The 18661-nt window shown below is 49.7% G+C and overlaps 7 protein-coding genes across 7 annotated transcripts; 5 read left to right on the top strand and 2 right to left on the bottom strand.

The window, feature by feature from the left end:
- Positions 1 to 1173: 1173 nt before the first annotated feature.
- Positions 1174 to 3401, top strand: BDQ94DRAFT_135748 (transmembrane amino acid transporter protein-domain-containing protein). Its single transcript, XM_026764744.1, has 10 exons — positions 1174 to 1633; positions 1691 to 1704; positions 1760 to 1832; positions 1888 to 2219; positions 2268 to 2411; positions 2462 to 2676; positions 2723 to 2920; positions 2970 to 2997; positions 3046 to 3161; positions 3211 to 3401. Exons 1-10 carry the CDS (start codon positions 1437 to 1439, stop codon positions 3292 to 3294), a joined length of 1401 nt encoding a protein of 466 aa, XP_026631180.1. The 5' UTR covers positions 1174 to 1436; the 3' UTR covers positions 3295 to 3401.
- Positions 3402 to 3860: 459 nt separating this feature from the next.
- Positions 3861 to 4745, top strand: BDQ94DRAFT_135747 (uncharacterized protein; the record flags this gene model as incomplete). The annotated part of the gene is made up of 2 exons (XM_026764743.1): positions 3861 to 4479; positions 4565 to 4745. Coding segments are annotated over exons 1-2 (356 nt in total), but the record flags the coding sequence as incomplete, so codon positions are not given.
- Positions 4746 to 5383: 638 nt separating this feature from the next.
- On the top strand, positions 5384 to 7322 carry BDQ94DRAFT_181505 (sugar porter family MFS transporter; the record flags this gene model as incomplete). The annotated part of the gene is made up of 4 exons (XM_026773899.1): positions 5384 to 5483; positions 5537 to 5644; positions 5695 to 6235; positions 6288 to 7322. 4 exons carry the CDS (start codon positions 5384 to 5386, stop codon positions 7144 to 7146), a joined length of 1608 nt encoding a protein of 535 aa, XP_026631178.1. The 3' UTR covers positions 7147 to 7322.
- A 1341-nt stretch (positions 7323 to 8663) lies between these two features.
- Positions 8664 to 11227, top strand: BDQ94DRAFT_181503 (ABC-F family ATP-binding cassette domain-containing protein; the record flags this gene model as incomplete). The annotated part of the gene is made up of 5 exons (XM_026773898.1): positions 8664 to 8741; positions 8816 to 8990; positions 9060 to 9257; positions 9302 to 9494; positions 9566 to 11227. 5 exons carry the CDS (start codon positions 8664 to 8666, stop codon positions 11109 to 11111), a joined length of 2190 nt encoding a protein of 729 aa, XP_026631177.1. The 3' UTR covers positions 11112 to 11227.
- Positions 11228 to 11940: 713 nt separating this feature from the next.
- Positions 11941 to 13212, bottom strand: BDQ94DRAFT_73716 (glycoside hydrolase family 12 protein). Its single transcript, XM_026776428.1, has 3 exons — positions 12659 to 13212; positions 12376 to 12608; positions 11941 to 12309 (listed from the first exon to the last, which is right to left on the bottom strand). Exons 1-3 carry the CDS (start codon positions 13063 to 13065, stop codon positions 12230 to 12232), a joined length of 720 nt encoding a protein of 239 aa, XP_026631176.1. The 5' UTR covers positions 13066 to 13212; the 3' UTR covers positions 11941 to 12229.
- A 1525-nt stretch (positions 13213 to 14737) lies between these two features.
- BDQ94DRAFT_166363 (peptidase) lies at positions 14738 to 15445 on the bottom strand (the record flags this gene model as incomplete). The annotated part of the gene is made up of 2 exons (XM_026770527.1): positions 14738 to 14938; positions 14996 to 15445. 2 exons carry the CDS (start codon positions 15443 to 15445, stop codon positions 14738 to 14740), a joined length of 651 nt encoding a protein of 216 aa, XP_026631175.1.
- A 985-nt stretch (positions 15446 to 16430) lies between these two features.
- On the top strand, positions 16431 to 18582 carry BDQ94DRAFT_181502 (fungal specific transcription factor domain-containing protein; the record flags this gene model as incomplete). Its single annotated transcript, XM_026773897.1, has 5 exons — positions 16431 to 16597; positions 16650 to 17451; positions 17502 to 17562; positions 17610 to 17884; positions 17923 to 18582. 5 exons carry the CDS (start codon positions 16431 to 16433, stop codon positions 18580 to 18582), a joined length of 1965 nt encoding a protein of 654 aa, XP_026631174.1.
- Positions 18583 to 18661: the final 79 nt, after the last annotated feature.

The following is an 18661-nucleotide window of genomic DNA, read 5'->3' as shown; positions in this document are numbered from 1 at the left end:
TGGGCAGAATGGTCACTAGCCCACCGGGATCTCATGGCTAGCGAGAATCTGACGGATCATGGACATAGTAGTTGAGATCTAGGCCTCTTATGAGATAACATAACGTGATTAGGAGCATGAGCACACAACCTACGATAAAGCCACTTATATTATGGCTGAAGCTAATGCCGACATTCCGACAGGTAGAGATTGCATACATCCGAGTATAATCAGCGATAGAAGGCCTTGGCATTAACCCAGCCATTAATTTGAGATGGACTCGTATCATGATTGTGCCCTTGCAAGGCTGCGAGGCCCATATAGAGAAACACTGTCTAAGCTCATCTGTCCGTTGTAATACTGAATATTATAATAAATCACCAGATAGTTATAGCAGAACAGTCCACTGAGGGATATCTTCCTGTCTAGGGTAGATTGTTTCCTTAAACTTGTTTAGAAGACTGGATTTTCTCTTACAGTCTATAGTGATTCTTATGTTGCTTTTGAAAATATGTTGTGTGTAGATTTATGCTTATCCTTTCTCACTATCCGGTCTAGTGTTAACTAGTTCCTTGATGTCGAAGTACAGTTGACGGCTTTCCCATGCCTTTGGAGAGATAACTGGCCATCACTACTATATGCGCAATGATTTGAAGTACCATATATCATTCAGCATCATGGTAATGTAGGATTATATTAACATGTAAGTTAAGGATGAAATAGAAATATATATACTAGCGGTATACTGTGGATCACTTGCACTCATTCCCACAGATGGGGAATCTTCAAGGAGTGGTATTAAAGAGGGAACCCGCCACTTCACTGCATGAGGCCATTATGTTGTCCGTTATCGGATGACTACAATGTAGTGGTGAATGTATAACAACTCAACATCTCATGATTCCATGCTCAGCTTCTAGAAGATTTCTGGTTTCAGAATCTTTCTGCAACCCCCCATCACATGATGGTGCCCCCACACCATCCCGGCAGGTCCTTCTCAATCCAGCCTAGTGCCAGGCCCTTCCGCAGGCATCGCCGGCTTGGCATCAATGGCCATTGGCCAGGAAGGAACAGACTGAGCGGAGCGCCCCACATAGAAGGCTCGCGAATTAGGTAATGGGATGTTGAACGGGTGTAACGTTGAACACACAAATTTGTTGTGATGCAAAGACTTTCATTCGGCCCGGCGGGTGACTCAGAAGACGGTCTTCTCGCCGGACTCGTTCATTTGTCACCGCAGTTCCTCTTTGATATCTTCAGCCTGTCATTGTTGTTCAGTTCCTGCGCTAGGTTGCCTGTTTGTGTCAATGTAGGAGCGGTAGGGCCGTTGACGTTGTACATCCCTCAGAAACAAACTCTCCCCGTCGCCAGTTCTTTTTACCGTCCCCACTCCTCGTCCATCTCATTTCCCGCGGAGAGGCGAGCTGGGATTTTCACCTTCCCGTCACCGCGCAGTCATGGCCCATCCAACTGGCGACAAGGTTGACTCCCATCTGAATGTTCAGACGGGTCAGTTCTTCCAGGATGGCCGAGAGGAGCCCTATCTGCATGATGCAGAGGAGAAGCAGGACGAGAAGAAGGGCAGCCCCATCTATAATGACACCTTTGGTGATGAAGAGTATGCCGAGGTTAAATATAAGGTCCTGAGCTGGTGGTATGTTCATCCGACCCTTCTATATCTGCTACTGAACAACTGACTCACATGTCGCAGGCAATGTGGTTTTCGTAAGTGATTTGGATGCTAGCATCAGTCGACAGCTTGTGATACTAACATTGCCAGTCATGGTTGCGGAAACCGTGTCTCTTGGTATTCTGTCGCTGCCTGCTGTTGTCGCAACTCTGGGTCTTGCTCCGTATGTATCTAACCAGCCGCTGCGTGAAGTGATATCTTCCTCTAACCAAGTGTAGCGCTATTGTTCTCATCGTTGGCCTCGGTCTTCTGGCCACCTACACCGGTTACGTCATCGGCCAGTTCAGATGGCGCTATCCACATGTCCAGAATCTGGCTGATGCCGGTGAGATCCTCTTTGGGTCTATTGGTCGCGAGATCTTCGGTATCGGCCAGTTGCTGCTTGTCATCTTCATCATGGCGAGCCATCTGTTGACCTTCTCGGTTGCCATGAACACTATTACGGAACATGGAACTTGCTCCATTGTTTTCGGTGTTGTCGGCCTCGTGATCTGCTTCCTCCTGGGCCTACCTAGGACGTCTGCAAACGTGTCCTACCTCTCTGTTGCTTGTAAGTCGCCAACAGGGCCAGACACTTCTATGATACTAACCTGCACAGCTTTCATCAGTGTGTTCTCTGCCGTGATGATTGTCATGATTGCCGTTGGTGTGGAACGGCCTTACAAGGGAACCCTATCAGCAACGGTGGATACCAGCTTGTATGAAGCATTCCTTGCCGTCTGCAACATCGTCTTCTCCTTCTGTGGGTCACTTTCCCTTCTGCATTAGCTAACACCTACTAACATGCAATAGCGGGTCACGTTGCATTCTTCGGCTTCATGTCCGAATTAAAGGATCACAGAGAGTACCCTAAGGCCCTGTGTCTTCTCCAGGGTCTCGACACCATTCTCTACCTTGTCACTTCCGTAGTGATCTATATCTATGCGGGACCTAATGTCACGTCCCCAGCACTAGGCTCCGCTAGTGAGCTCGTGGGCAAAGTGGCCTACGGAATCGCCCTCCCTACTGTACGTGCCTTGCTCATATGGCCCATGCTCTACTGACACTTGATAGATCATCATTGGCGGTGTTGTAAACGGTCATGTCGCTTGTAAATATGTCTATGTCCGTATCTTCCGTCACGGAGATCGGATGCACAGCCGCGACCTCTTGGCAACCGGATCTTGGGTGGGCATTGCCCTGGGATTGTGGATTATTGCCTGGATCATTGCAGAGGCCATTCCTGTGTTCAATGATCTGCTGAGTTTGATTGTACGATGTCCGCCTCTTTCAATCAAGTATCATACTAACCGCGTTTCAGGCGTCCCTTTTCGCCAGTTGGTCTACATGTAAGCTAATCATCGTCTGCTCGTCATTCACCCACTAACAATAAACAGTCGGCTTCAGCGGCATGTTCTGGCTTTACCTCAACAAGGACCGACTGTTCTCTTCGCCTAGGAAGATTGCCCTGACCATCTTCAACGTTATTATTATCGGTATTGCAGCCTGCATTGTAAGTATATTACTCCGCTTTCGCCCATCAACTCTAACCACAGCACCAGTGCGGTCTCGGACTCTACGTATCCGGCCGGTCTCTTCACGACGACGCCAACGGCAGCAGTTTCTCCTGTGCCAGTAATGCTTGAGCGGTGGTATAGACCAGGTATATATTGCATATAGCGCCACATGTCCCATATTAGACTAGTGCATTTTGTACAGAAAAGCCTATGCAATGAAACGTATAATATAGCTGTATACTACACACTATTAACCATCCATCATGCCATAATCGTACTATTCACCACCTAATAAGCAACGAATCCCCGCAAATTCCCGATCCCCAGCTTGCCGCCAATCTCACCCGAAAATTTCCCCAAGCGCCAGCGCCAAGACCCCGCCAAGGGTCCGCCAAGATCACCGCGGCGGCGCCATCTTGGCGGTCAGACACTTTGTGGACGCTCAGTCACTGGATCGCTTGTGACGGTCGGCTGAAAATTTTACAGCTGAAGTCAATGCGCAGAAGGAGAATGAGAGAATGAAAAGAGAGTAACTGTAAACCAGACAACTTGGTTATGATGTATCTGTTTACGTAGATAGTACTACCAGTGAGAGGATGATGCTGTGCTATATTGTCTACCCGACGAGGCTGTTGTCAATTTGAGAATGAATATGCGGAGTCCCCGCATTCAAAGCAAGTGATCGTGGCACGTGCCCTGGACTTGTCGTGACCGCTCACCTCACCCCACTCTCACTCCCTTTCCCACGATGATGATGATGGTGGTGGTGGTGTTGGTTTGGTCAAGCCCCTGCTCAAAGACGCCACCGTTCACTGCATGTCCTATCTGCCAGAGGACTACAAAGCGATTAGCACACCACCAACAGAACTACCAAAGCGCAACACACTACTCGACGCGACGACGTCATGGGCGCGACGGGTGTCAATCCCCAAGAAATAACTGAGAGAACGAATGAGTCATGGCGCTCTCCCGCCTGGCAACTAAACCATACCATGAACCTAAGACACTCACTCGCACACAGTCGGCTAAGTTTCAAATTGTCCGCCATGCACGAGCTACTACCTGCACAGCATCCTTGTCTGTGCGAGCATGGACATTAGCATTGGCAACAGCTGCGATAAGCTAGAGCAAGTCGCGTATCAGAGTCCACAATGGCATGTTCCTGATACTCTTGTCATCGCATGGCACACGTGGAAAGGAAGATTACTATCCCCTAGTAGCATGCAAGCCTGCAAGTTGGCTTCGGCTATGTTGACATTCCACGCGCACATACACGGTTGCGGCAACGGCGTCGCTGGGCGTAAAAAAGAGAAGGTAAGATCGACAAGGCTTCTTGGCTTGTGCCGCTGAAACTTGGCCCCCCCGACGGCGTGGTGGTGGTAAAAACTTACTAGAGTAGGTAGGGTTGCTTCATTGCGATGGTCAAACTTTGGAATGGAAATCCGCCAATTTCAGTGACTGCGGGATTTGTTCTGACTGGTGGTGGTGGGCTTGGCAAGTGGCGAGAGGATTGGGGGTGGTGCTGACTGACTGACTATTATCTAACAGTATAGTGGTAGAAGTAATTGGTTTAATTATCCTCGCTACGATGTGAGAGTCCTAAGTGTTTTTCCATGGTTGGTGTAGATGTGGTGTTGGGGGAGAGGAGAGAGAGAGAGAGAGAGAGAGCCAGGCAGCAAGTGAGTGAGTGTTACCGAGCATAAGTGGGTGGTGGGTGCCCTCCACCTACTCGGTCTTGGTATCATTTCTTGTCGCAGCCTCATCAACCCGCGAGAATTCGGGATACCAGCCTGATTCAGAAAGCAAACGGTTCACAGTCTGACAGACTCCTCGTCATGTCTTCGGCAGTCCTTCCTGTTCGTAAAAATGCATCCCATCCTGGCTGGAACCAAGATCTCGGCATTCATCTGCCCAGCCCTTGGCCGGGAGCCAAGGAGGGAGCGCGGCCCTGAACCTTCCTCGATGGCTTCATTTCTCCCCGTTCATTCGTCTCCTCTGCCCTTGCCGAGATGAGCTGATTGGTGTGACCGAAAAGCTCTTCTTCCGAATATCCTGGTCGTTGAAGCAAGCAATGCAGCCCGACCTCCACCCCGCAGAACTCACGGTTTTTCCGGGGTGCAGCCCTTAGCTATAAAGAGGTCCCGTCGCTTCCCACTCAGTCTCACCGTTGCTTGCGACCTGCATCAGTCCTGATTCAGCCAAAAAAAGACATCTCACCATGTCTTCGGTGCCCACTTTCGCCGGCTTGTCCGGTCGGAAGCTGATCTGGTCTGTGACTTCCTGTGCGACCTTGGGTTTCTTGCTCTTTGGTTACGATCGTAAGGTTTTCTCCTTGCCGGGCGCTATAAGCCTTGAGCTAACCCTGACTTAGAGGGTGTGATGAGCAGTATTATTGACGCCGATCCCTTCAATGACATCTTCACGGCTACGAGAGATAACTCCACCATTCAGGGTGTGGTCACTGCTATCTATGAGCTGGGTAGGTACAGACCTCGGCTTTGGCTTACAACTGTACGCTAACCCTGCTAGGATGTCTCGGCGGTGCGCTCTTCATCCTCGCCTGCGGTGACTGGCTCGGCCGCAGATACTCCATCATGCTGGGTGCCACCATTATGATCATCGGTGTTATCATCCAGGTTACGTCTATCTCGGGACACGTTCCCCTGGCCCAATTCTGTGTCGGACGTGTTATTACCGGTGTCGGAAACGGCATGAACACGTCTACTATCCCCACATACCAGGCTGAATGTTCGAGGACTTCCAATCGTGGTCTACTCATCTGTATCGAGGGTAGTACCATTGCTATTGGAACCCTGATCTCCTACTGGGTGGATTTCGGTGCCTCCTACGGTCCCCCCGACCTCACTTGGCGTTTCCCCATCGCTTTCCAGATCTTCTTCGGTCTTCTTATCATCCTTGGTCTCTTGGTGCTGCCCGAGTCTCCCAGATGGCTGTTTACCCAGGAGCGCTACGAGGAGGGTGAGCGGGTCATTGCCGCCTTGCAGGGCAAGGAGATCAGCCACCACGAAGTCCAGCTGCAGAAGACCATCATTCTGGACTCCCTCAGAGCGTATGACCCCTAGCCCCTAAATCTACGATAAGCTTAAGCTAACCCCCACCAGTTCCGGCATGGCCACCAAGTCCACCCCCCTCTCCGCCGTCTTCACCGGCGGCAAGACCCAGCACTGCCGTCGCATGCTTTTGGGCTGCTCGTCTCAATTCTTCCAGCAAATCGGTGGCTGCAACGCTGTCATCTACTACCTGCCCGTTCTGATGCAGCAATCCCTCCACCAAACAGAATTCATGGCTATGATTCTCGGTGGTGTCAACATGATCGTCTACTCGATCTTCGCCTGCTCGTCCTGGTTCCTGATCCAAAAGGTCGGCCGTCGCAACCTCTTCCTTGTCGGCTCCTTCGGCCAAAGTGCGTCCATGGTGATCACCTTCGCCTGCTTGATCCCCGGCGGTCCCGAAGCCGCCAAGGGTGCCGCTGTAGGCCTGTTCACGTTCATTGCCACCTTCGGCGCAACCTGGCTCCCGCTTCCCTGGCTCTACCCGGCTGAGATTTCTCCGATCAAGACCCGTACCAAGGCGAACGCCATCTCCACTTGCACCAACTGGCTCTTCAACTTCCTCATTGTCATGGTCACCCCCATTATGATTCGCAACATCGGATGGGGCACGTACCTCTTCTTCGCGGTCATCAATGCCCTCTTCATTCCCGTCATTTACTTCTTCTACCCCGAGACAAAAGATCGATCCCTCGAGGAGATTGATTTGATTTTCGCCAAGGGTTACATCGAGAAGATGACCTACGTGCGTGCGGCCAAGGAGCTGCCGCACTTGTCGGACGAAGAGGTCGAGCAGGTTGCTATTCAGTATGGTTTTGGTCCTGCTGATCAGCCGGCTAGTGGCGATAGTGAGAGTACGGAGACTGGTGCGGGTAGGACGGAGGTTGAGGTGGAGAAGCGCAGCGAGTAAGAGGGAATTAATTGGTCAGATTAGATGGTGTGTTCGATAGATGGGCTGTTGTTGTTTGAGGCGGTGATATTCAGATTGACATTGTTTTACTCGTTGGACAAGATACCATATACCAGATGGAGTTTGGCTCTGTCAATATCTCATGGGACATTAATATAGGACTGCAATATACCTACCACAATCCTTACAATATGATATCGAAGGTTTCTCCACCAATATAATCTCATATGCACAAAACGACTCCCAATAACAGCCAGGCATAAAGCCCAAAACACCCTCATAATAGACGCAACATCCCTCCCCAGCACCTCAAGCCGGCTCTTCCTCTCCACCCACCTAGACGTCTCATCCAAGCTCTCGATCCTAGTATTTCCATCCTCACCCCAAACCAACACCTCCGCATCGCTGAACTTTTGCACTGCACTTTCAACAATAAACCCAATCCAATGATCCTGAACCGTCCTCACCAGCTCCATATGCTTCACCACATCCTGTCCAGTAGACGACACCCCCCCTTATGTTTGGTGGTTCATGCATGACGCTGTTGCAGTAGTTTGGAAGATGGATGGGAAAAATTTGTGATACTCTGTATAAGACCTTTGAGAAGTGGTAACTGCGAACGAAATATCAACTAGCTGATGATAGCGATGAAATCCAACTACGTTTGTATCCAATGAGAGGGGAAAAGAAAAAGTAAGTATAAAACGTCAAGAAATTATGACGCCTACTATTAGGTCAAATACTGCACTGGACTCGCACAGCCCTATTCTGTAACAGATCTTCGCTCGAAATATCATCCAGCAACTGAAGGTGGAAATTGGTGGAGGTTGATGTCTCTTAGGTTATGGTAAGCCCTCCGCTTTTTCTGGATTCAATTTCCGCTTGTTGGAGTCATGATCCGGAGATATTTTTGATTGGTAAAGCTGGCTTGCCATGCACAGGTGTAACTGATGAGTCAAATATGTATGACTACTGACAACCGATCTAAACCAGTTATTTGTTGCCGATTAGCCACAGAAAAGCCAATTAGCAAGATAGTGGATACCGTTGAAAGCGTCCCGAGTGGTTCATTATGACTAACCTTCCTTTTTGGGACCCCGACATGGACCAGCCCTCGTCTTCTTCGAAATGCAGATGTCCTACTCCATAGTAAAGAAACAATAGCAGCAATATCCTTTTCCGAATTCTAACGACCAAGCTTGGTACTTAATTTATCTGGTATCTGCGCGCTAGTCTACTAGCCGACCCTCGAATTTGATCTGCACATAGCTTAACCATTTCGGGACCCCGACTTCGAGGGATCATTTATGCTTGGTATGTAACCACACCTTAAGGACGTCTCAATCGCTAGTAACGCCCTCTGCGCCTTTAAATCCATCTAGACAGCAAATTGGCTCTATAACTATCATCATTATTTGTCAAGCCATTCAGTCCGCTGCAGAAAAGTTCGCTCACACTACACGCTAAAGCCACTGCCTGAGTACCTTACTAACCTGTGGCGCAGTCCAACACCCGGCATGATGGTATCGGCTGCAACAATTCAATGTACTTCCCAGCAAACTCGATTTCATATCGAATCTCCCAATTACCGCGAGGTAAGAGCATTCTGTTGCAGCTATGATTTACACAGGATCAAGAAGTCTTATGTGTTGACTGCCCATGTCTCCAGCTCGACATAAAAGGACTGCAAATTCTCGTTACATCAGGGGACAAGAAGTCCACCACAAAGGGGAAGTCCAAAGCGAAATCTAAAGATGGTATCGAGATTTTATCCAACGCGGAATTGTCACTGAAAGAAGGTCGGCGATATGCTCTCGTCGGTCGAAATGGGACCGGGAAGTCAAGTGAGAGCAATCCTGCCAGACATATCAATCCTAGTCAAGGACTAACCAGTCTGCCACGTCTTAAAACAGCACTTCTGAGAAGTATAGCAGAGAAGCTCATCCCAGGGATACCAGAGAATACAAAAATTGCTATCCTTCAGCAAACCAGGCTGACGGATGGGGCTGATGGTCCCAAGCCAGCGGGTGGAGATAGTATAGGTCTTAGTGTCCTACAGACCGTGATAGAGAGAGCCACGTCTAGGAGTACTATCGAACAAGAGATACTGAGTACGTCTATGCTTGAAGGTACTCTGTCCTAGCTGACAAGTTAGCCCTGTCTCAGGGAATCGATACTTCGGATCCTTATGCTCCAGTTAAAGCGCTTCGATCGCTGAAACATGAGCGCCTCCAAAAACGCCTTTTCATATTGGATAAAGATGCTCGACTTCGCAGTGGTATGCGAGGTATGCAAGCCAGGAAAGCGCTTGTGGCTTTTGAGAAAGTTGTTGCTGAATCAAAGAGAATGTGCGTGGACGATCCGTATTAACTTTTATTCTTGCTTAACGCTAGTCCTTCCGAACTGACAACCTTCTTAGGCTAGAACAACCCAGCGAAGACATATCAGCCGAAATCCTACAGCAGGAGACTCAGGAGGCAGTGGATATGCTCGCGCATCTTCAAGCACAAATCGAACCAGCTCTCGTTGCACACACAGAGACTAGGGCGCGAAGTATTTTGACTGGATTAGGCTTTTCATCTGCAATGATGGCAAAGCCCATCTCCGACTTATCGGGCGGTTGGCACATGCGAGCAGCTCTTGCATCTACACTTCTACAGGATGCCGATATATTGATTCTCGACGAACCCACAAACTTCCTCGACATGTTGGGCATTATCTGGCTTCAACGGTATCTCACCTCGCTGGGGGAGAACAGAAAGCCACCTACCATGATCATCGTCTCCCACGATCGAGACTTCGTCAGTCTCTGCACGGACCTGATCATTCTCAAAGATAAACAACTCACGTACTTCCACGGAGACCTACCGACATACGAGACATCGCAATCCGAACGACGAAAATACCTTACGACGATGAAGGAAGCGCAGGACAAGCAGAAAGCCCACATTGAGAAGACGATCGCAGCCAACCTCAAAGCAGGCAAGGCAAACGACGATCAGAACAAGATCCGACAAGCAAAGTCACGCCAGAAGAAACTGGATAATCGCTGGGGCATGGAAGTCGGTGCCAGGGGCGGTAGGTTCAAGTTGAATCGCGACCTAGTTGGCTACCACTTTACTGCTCGAGATGAGATCGAGATACCCCCCGAAGAACGCCCTGTTATGATAAATCTACCCGAACCGCCTGATTTACGATTCCCAGGATCGCTCATAACCCTCGAAAAAGTCAGCTTTCGTTACTCGGCTACGTCTCCGATCGTCATCCGAGATGTCGACCTCTCGGTCGGTATGGGAGACCGAATAGGGATACTGGGGCTGAACGGCGAGGGCAAGTCAACACTGATCCAAACATTGGTGGGCGAAACGAATGTGACACAAGGAACAAGGAACATTCATCCTCGCCTACGCCTGGGATATTACTCTCAGCATGGCGTCGAGGCCTTGCAAGCCCTTGGTGCACAGGAGGAGACGCTCACAGCGCTGACACTATTGACGCGGGAGGTTAATGGGGAATTGACAGAGGGTGAAATCCGCGGCCTCTTGAGCCAGCTTGGACTTCCCGGACGTTTAGCCTCCGATGTACCTATTCGCAAGCTGTCGGGTGGACAGCTGGTTCGCTGTGCACTGGCACGGTTGTTCTGGCGTCGACCCCATTGTCTTGTTCTGGATGAGGTTACGACTCACTTGGACTATGAGACTGTTACGGCGCTGAGACGCGCACTTAATGAATGGGATGGGGCGGTTGTTGCCGTTAGTCACGATAGATGGTTTATGAGGGGGACTGTGGAGGGGGTTGTGGATGGTGGTCAATCGGAGGGTGAGGAGGATGATAGTGAGGATGAGTTAGAAGAAAGGAGGAGAGTCATATGTATGGTACGTAGTGGGGAGTTAAGTGTCCTGGGGCGCGGTGTTGATGAGTTTGAGGAACGGATGGAAAGGCGTGTGAGGAAGTTGATTGACTAGCCCCAAATTAGGGTGTGCGGTGAAAGTGCCAACAGGGGAACATTCATTTAGCCTGATATTATTGGGCCATATCTGGACAGGTGAAACTCAGGGTAATCTCGGCAGTTATAGGCTATTATAACATCATTCTGTTTGATGACTGCCTACCTTCGACTTTTTAGAACAGCTCATAGTGGAGCAACTAGTACGTCGGGAAAATAATAAGTCTTAATTCCATCGGTAAAAGCCATATTGTAGCCCCCGCTGCGGATAGAGTACGGGTCAAAACGCCTTGACATTCAGGGCAACCAATTGCCGTTACCGGGAATAGTTAAAAATGGAGCCTACAATCAAGGCCGGACGTCTTACAGATCCCTGTCTAGTGGCATCCCTCTAATTTATCCCCTGTCCCTATCGGCTTTGATATACTGGATTATATGCCGAAGATCCCAGCATGGTCCGATTCGGAGCCGTGACGAAGTATAGAAGCTAAAACCACAAGCCGCGGAAAATGACAAGCCGTGGAAAACGATAAGCCGTGGATTCAACCCAGTGTTGCAGGCCTTGTACAGCATGGAACATCGAGTCGCCAATCCGGACGTTATGGCATTCCTACCGGACATTGGCAAGCAATGCTTCCTCTTCCTTAGAGAGTCCACCGCCTGGGACCGTGAAGAGGAAAGTGATCCCAAGGTAAAATGCTCGGGGCAGGTATCTGCTTATGCTATTTTGAAATTCCCAGGAGTTGATCTGTTCCTTTCTACAGTGCTTAACAAATACCTAGCCCACTAAGAATGGGTCTTCCGGATGCGCTAGCTACTGTAGCGGGATCGGTTAACAATTTAACCTAGTACGACTGGCATTTGTTAATGATCATCCCCCTACGGGTGGATTACCATTCTAGGAAAAGGCTGGCTAGGAATACAGGGGATCCACCATGACCTTGACTTGTCTAATCACTAACTATGCCTTGCCCAACAGAAGGGAAGGACCAATGTTGAATAAGTCTTTCCAATCAGAGTGGGTACGACTTTTTAGCTCTCACACGCCCAACGTTCCAGAACGAAGAAACAAGCTATCATTATCCCGAGCTGGAGTCAATTTACCCAGATTCTGCCTCAAAGGCTACTTCTAGAACCCTAGTTGACACTGGCGGTCCAGTTGTCAACCGTGAAGGTTGCCGGGCCCCCGGTGAACGCCTCAGTTCCAAACTGCAGATCTACACATCACTTCTGTTAGTGACTGTTTCGCTGCGGCGTCCGCTGGTAGAATCAGGGAATCTTACTGATCAAGTACTGAGAGCTGGCGGGAAAGCCTTGGTTCTGAGTTAGATAGCTGAAAAATGCATTGATGTCCCCACTGTATGAGTTGATAGGGCTTTCCGACACGAAGCTGTATGTCCTCTGCTCCGCACCGGCCTGGGTGGTGCTGCCATACCACACCTCCCAGGACTTGCCTCCCACTGTGGCCGTGGCAATTTGCTTGCCAATGGGCTGGATGTTGCCGTAGCGGGCAAGCCTGGCGTTGTTAGATTTCTGTATTCTTTGATTCTTTGCGAGCTCACATACCAAATCATCAGTTCATAGTCGCCGCTAGAAGTGGCATGGTCCACATTCGCCGCGGTGAAAAGATCATACGCGACATCGGCGTTGACGTTGGTGTTGTCCTGCTTCCATTCCACCGAGGTGGGGATGCTCGATACATCACTCACGAGCTTCTTGTTAAATGTAACGCCAGAGTTAGAGTAGCTTTTCACTGTTCCATCACCACCGCTCCAGGTCCATTCGGTGTGCCAGGATGCACCACTGCTGGAGAGTTTGTCGACATATACACACTGGCTGCCGGTGCCTTGGTACTCGCCCCAGAGGTTCTGGTTCACTGAGTATGGGGGGCTCGAGGCACTGTCATACTGAGAGCACATTGTCTGGCCCATGGCGGTGGCCGCAAGCATAGCAAGTGTCACGGGGAGCTTCATGTTGGGCGTTAGAGCGGCGGAGCGGCAATCAAGGGAAATTTGAAAGGAATAAGAGGATAAGTGTTTAGGATAAGACACCAACACGGAGGGAGCGGCAGATGAGGCAGCTTAAATACCTGAATCTAATCAACAATGCTTACTATTGCCATTATGATTGTCCGAATTTCCGTGTCCAATATGGCATTCAAGAAGAAGTAAGCCAACTAGCTATTGCGGGTTGCGCCGCCATCTCACGCCAATCTGCAACAGACATGCACATCCTCCGTTTCAAAATGAGACCCTATATCGGAGCACTTGCCGTTTAAAGTTAGTGATGGTCTGTGGCAGTCGGCAACCGAACAATGTGGAGAACGGGATCTGATGGGAAACAAGAAAAGGGTCCTGCTTGTGCTGACGATATTAATTTAGAAGGATAGACCAACTCAATTTAGATGAGCATGGCTTAGGGATCGGCCTTTTGTCGGTGAAATATCAACAGGGCTTAGGTGTTTTGACTGATACGAAGCTCACGGGTAAGAAGCTTGCTATCTGCTCGTATAAACATGCCCTTCTTAAACTCCTGGCGTTGAACAGCGCGAGACTTGTGCATCTTGCGGGATTCACACAGTGTGTGGCGGAGTAATTCAACGCACAGGCGAGGAAGTACGATAGGAGTCATTTTCGTTTCTCATTTTTCAACGTCTCTAGATATAGATATTTGATCTTAGCCGGATTCTAGACATTGAATAGAGTCAAACACCGCTGATTTAGACAATAATTGGCAAGATTGGTGGTGGCGGTAGTGGTGGTGGTGGTGGTCAGGCAGGGACGTGTTGGTCAGAACCCGTTGTTTTGGGGTGCTCGGGTCGGGCGGATTGCTCGGGTCCCACGGAATGACTCTAGTACATCATATGTTTATCATATTACTGTTCTCTGGTCCCCAGGGGTAATGGGGCCATGTCAGTGGGGGCCGCAATCCAACTAAGGCTGCGGTAATTTCTTCTCTGTAGTCTCATAGTAGCTGCAGTTGTTCTCTCGTGCCTGCACTTTTCTTCTGCCCCCAGTCCTCTCTGACCCAGAGTTATCTCCTGCCTACAGTATCCTCTTGACCGCAGATTTCTGTTGCCTGTAGCTATCGATTATCCACAATCTCCTATTACGACTGGGCAGTTTGATTAGAATCAATATCTGTGAAACATACCACCTAGCCAACAAATGTCGATTGTCTAGAACCTTCCCGCCTCACCCTCTGCTCCCACCCACCAAAACCTCGATATAACCTACCGCCTTAACGTCCCCAACTTGGCTTGTCACAAGTCTTAAACACACAGACGGTCACCGATATTAGAGGCCCCAACTTTGACATCTAAGGTGGAGCTGGTGGCGAAGATCCAGGATCATGGGTTTATCTGTTGATGGGAGGCCTGTATGAAAGGTTCGTGATGAGGTGGTGTCAATTCGGGGCAAGGATAGGGTTACTAGGGTTGAGATGTTGGATGAGACATCCAGTTGGGTGGAGAAGAAGTGGCTTCAGTTGCTTTGCAGGGATGTCGGGTCGATGATGAGAGTGTTTAGGATGCTGGGTTGGGTGATCATGGAGAGAATCGATGCCGAAGTCTTAGCTGGGGGTCTAGACCTGTAGCTTAAGCTTATTGTCTTTCCAATAATGTATGCATATCTACTCCCTTCCACATCAAGAAAACGACCCATGAAACTCCACCAAGATCGCCGGAAACCGACGATCCACACTGGCCCAAGCCAACTCAATCAAAAGCCCATCTGGAATTTTGACAATACCAGTGACAGCTACACACAGGCTAAGTGCCCGGACCCGCATCACCCCTACCCAGTCGTGCATCTCCTTGCAGTATTCCACTTCACAAAGCAGAATTCTCTACCACCGCTCACAGTTCAGTCTTCAACCACTAGGTATGTAGGGAGGTTCACTGACCTTGTCTTTTATGATCGTCAGTAGGTGGCCGAAGATTGGCTTCAATGCTACTGTTTTGAGAGCGACCCTAGTGCTGTCATGCGTATCCAGGTAATCCAACGCGAGCGCTTGGGCTATTGATGCATCGCCAGTGGCTGTGATGGCTTGGGTTTGGGCTCGGATAGAAGGGATACTGTTTTTATCCAAGTCAACCGTAGAAAGGGTCTTTTGGAGGACAACAGCTTGTTCGTTCAAGCGTTGAAGAAGTGAGATGAGGTTGTTGAGGCCACTGTCTGGGTTGGGGATGCTGGGTGGCGGTGTGGAAGCTAGGGCAGGTACGGCGGCAGATATATTCGGAGATGAGATGCTGGTGCCGTTAATGGAATAATCGGTATTCCCTCCGAGGATAGGAAGCCCTTGAAGAGTTGGAGCAAGAACAAGCAGCGTTAAGGCGGAGAGGTTGAGTTTCATTTTCATAGTCGGGTGGCAAGGAGGCCTGGATAGAGGTGATGAGAATAGACAGCAGAATATGGCAGCTTGGATTATTTAAGCTATATGTTCAGTTTCCGACTGCGGGTAAGATTAGAACATAGTCATGAAAAAGATCTATTGTATTTGTGCTACTGCGATATTTACGTATGATGGGAGGTCATTGAAACCCCTTGTCGCGCGGTAGTCAAGCCGAGGTCTCACACATTATGTGCATCCGCATGCTGGTGCCATTAGACTTCTAGCAGTTTTATATTGGGTTACTGGAGCCTTGAAAAAAGAGTTTCAATGTTAATAGCCTGCGAAGTTTCAAGGTGCAGTATGAGACTCGCCATATAGAAAACGATGGTATTAGGGTTACATGGCCAGTGATGTGTATCCGGGGATGAATTACGGCGCAAAATTGTGCCATATTGCCAGTGAAACCTCTACAACGATTTTTCGACGGACACACGTGAAGAATGTTTCGTCCGATATTGATTTCTGTGTCTAGTTCCTGTGTTCTCTGCACAGTCTCTGGGTCCTCAAATACTAGCTTGGATCCTTTGAATGTGAAGATAATCAATACTACTACCGAGAGCAAAATAGTATTGATCTGCTATAAGCCTTCATACGTAGTTTTGTCTTGCTAATAACTCCTTGCAATGTTGCGCTGTGGTAGATCAGCTGCATGCCCCCAGGGCATCAGTTTTCAAGCGTTTCCTCTATATAAACAAGGATATAACGCACTGTGTTTGCTCCCAGCGCTTCGTCGAAGTCCAGGGTTTTCATGTTCAATTCTATCACGGGAAACTTTAGCGTCTCGGACTGGCATCTTATCAATCCACACGGCACTACTGCACCTCCACACCAATCATGCAGTGTCAACTCCATATCGCGGCCGCGTCTTGATAAGAAATGCGGAGAAGTCCAGATAAGAGAGGGAAGGCATCGGCCTCCCCTCTTTCCCCTCTCCATCCACCCAAAAATGCCTTCTTCCTCGAGTACAGCCCGTGCAAGCACTTCCTGCCGTCGCTGCCACCGACGGAAGAAGCGCTGCGACCGTACACTTCCACAATGTGAGACCTGTATCCATGCCCAGGTAGAATGCAGCTTTCTTGATGATGATCGACAAGTCGGGACATATCCAATCGCGTGAGTTTGGTGGCAGTAACATGAGTTCATCCACTAATTCCAGGGTTTGAAGCTACGTCCAAGGGCTCGAATGTCGCGTCAAGGAGCTAGAAAAGCAACTTTCCGCAGCCCTAGCATCAACACCATACCCTACCCTCCAACTTGATCAGGATTTCGACCAGCCAGTAATCAACTTCGCGACACCTCCGGACACGGACGCTAGCGACACCTTCCCCATAGCGACTCCTCCATCTCATAGCCGATCGGACTTTCTGGTCGATGAGCTCAAGCGACTGTCCCTAGAAGCAGCAGCAGAGCGACATCTTGGTTCCTCTTCAGGGCTATCCTTCGCCAAGTTAACCCAGGCAGTCCTTCGACGGCTATCCCCCGACAAAGCCGAGTTTGTATTCGATGATACCCCAGACGAGTCGCCAGAGCAATACGGTGAACCTTTCTCAGACCCTCTACTCGATGCTTCAACTTCCCTCTGGGAACTGAACAACTCGTTCTCCTCACCATGCCTCTTCAACCAACTTCCACTGTCACACGTCATGGAAGACGAGACAACGCTGGCCGATCTGCAATTACCCGACAGAGCACATATCGAATACTTAATGGAGTTCTACTTCGCACATTCCCACACACTGTACCCTATCATCCGCCAGACCGAGTTCACCTCCGTCATATGGCGAGTATACAACAATCCACAAGACCCTCTGGCAGGGTCTCCACTTTGGATGTTTCGCATCTGGATGGTTCTGGCCATTGGCTCGACGACACACTGTTCCGTAACCCTGGGAGATGAATCCGAGTCTGTGCTGTACTACAATAAGGCAATGGGGTATTTCGAGGATGCGCTTGGACTAGGCGATATGGTATGTCCACTTCCGATTAGGTAGACTGGAACAACTGACTAACGACTCAGGCCGCACTAGAGGTCATGATGCTGCAAGTCTCTTACTCATTCTTCAACCAAGTCGGACCAAGTACGTACACCCTGATTCCGATATATCCTCTACTAATTAAATAAAAGACACATTCTTCCTCGTCGGCGTTGCCGCCCGCATGGCCATCGGTATAGGCCTACACAGCTCCTCAAGCTACGCCAGCCTCCCATCTGACGTGATCGAATACCGCAAGCGGATTTTCTTCTCTTTGTACATGATGGACAGGTACCTCTCCCCTAAACCCACACCCTATCCTTTATCCACTCTAATAAGTATCAACAGAGTAGTATCCATAGCCCTAGGCCGCCCCTTCGCCATCCACGACGCCGACATTGACGTCGAGGTAGCCCCTCTCCCCAAGGTTCATCTCCTATAAACCAATCTAATACACAACTACAGCCCTTCACCGACACCACCACAACAGACGACCTAAACCACACAACCAACCTCTCCATCCCACTACACATCCTCTCCCTCCGCCGCATCGCCAGCGAAATCACCACAGCCCTCCACTCCCCAACGAACACGCACAACTCAGACCGCCAGACAACCCTCCAAGCTCTGCACAAGAAGCTCCTCCACTGGCGACGCACCATGCCATTCCCACTCCCACCAACCCCGTCGCCAATCCCACATCTAACCAGCGCCTGGTTCGATCTGAACTACTACACGCACATGACAATGCTATACCGGCCATCTCCTCTCTTTCCGTCTCTCGACGAACAGAAAGTGAAGGTGTTAGCGACAGCTGCAGCAATGGCTATTCGGCAGGCGATGAATCTGCATCGGCAGGGACGGTTCGCGTATAACTGGTTGAATCTTTTAGGGGTGTTTCAGAGTGCGGTGGCGTTGATGTATGCTACGCTGGCGAGGCCGGATGAGTTGGGGGTTGTGGTTCGGGAGAGTAAAGTAGTTGAGGATTTGGGGCTGGTGGTGGAGTTGTTGAGGGCTTTTGGGAGGAAATTTGGGGTTGCGGGGAGATTGGAGAGGATTGTGGGGGTAGTGGTGGGGAGGTTGGGGGAGTTTTGTGAGGGAGGTAGGGTTGGTGTGATGGTATGAGTATAGGAGGCAAGATAGCTATGTTACGAAAGATAGTGCTTTGTATACAATAGGTTTAGCAAGGTCGGTATTTAGTTCT

The sequence above is a fragment of the Aspergillus welwitschiae genome, assembly GCF_003344945.1.
Source record: "Aspergillus welwitschiae strain CBS 139.54b unplaced genomic scaffold BDQ94scaffold_3, whole genome shotgun sequence".
Lineage (NCBI taxonomy): Eukaryota > Fungi > Ascomycota > Eurotiomycetes > Eurotiales > Aspergillaceae > Aspergillus > Aspergillus welwitschiae.
The sequence above is the reverse complement of the archived record's forward strand: the minus strand, read 5'-3'. Positions and strand labels throughout refer to the sequence as shown.

Excerpts from the sequence above, each read along its gene's own strand:
- BDQ94DRAFT_135748 (XM_026764744.1), top strand. The coding sequence starts at position 1,437 with ATGGCCCATCCAACTGGCGACAAGGTTGACTCCCATCTGAATGTTCAG. Across the intron at positions 1,833-1,887 it reads GCAACTCTGGGTCTTGCTCC|CGCTATTGTTCTCATCGTTG; the intron begins GTATGTATCTAA and ends AACCAAGTGTAG. Across the intron at positions 2,921-2,969 it reads ATGATCTGCTGAGTTTGATT|GCGTCCCTTTTCGCCAGTTG; the intron begins GTACGATGTCCG and ends ACCGCGTTTCAG.
- BDQ94DRAFT_73716 (XM_026776428.1), bottom strand. The coding sequence starts at position 13,065 with ATGAAGCTCCCCGTGACACTTGCTATGCTTGCGGCCACCGCCATGGGC. Across the intron at positions 12,609-12,658 it reads GACTATGAACTGATGATTTG|GCTTGCCCGCTACGGCAACA; the intron begins GTATGTGAGCTC and ends TAACAACGCCAG. Across the intron at positions 12,310-12,375 it reads CAGCTCTCAGTACTTGATCA|ATCTGCAGTTTGGAACTGAG; the intron begins GTAAGATTCCCT and ends AGTGATGTGTAG.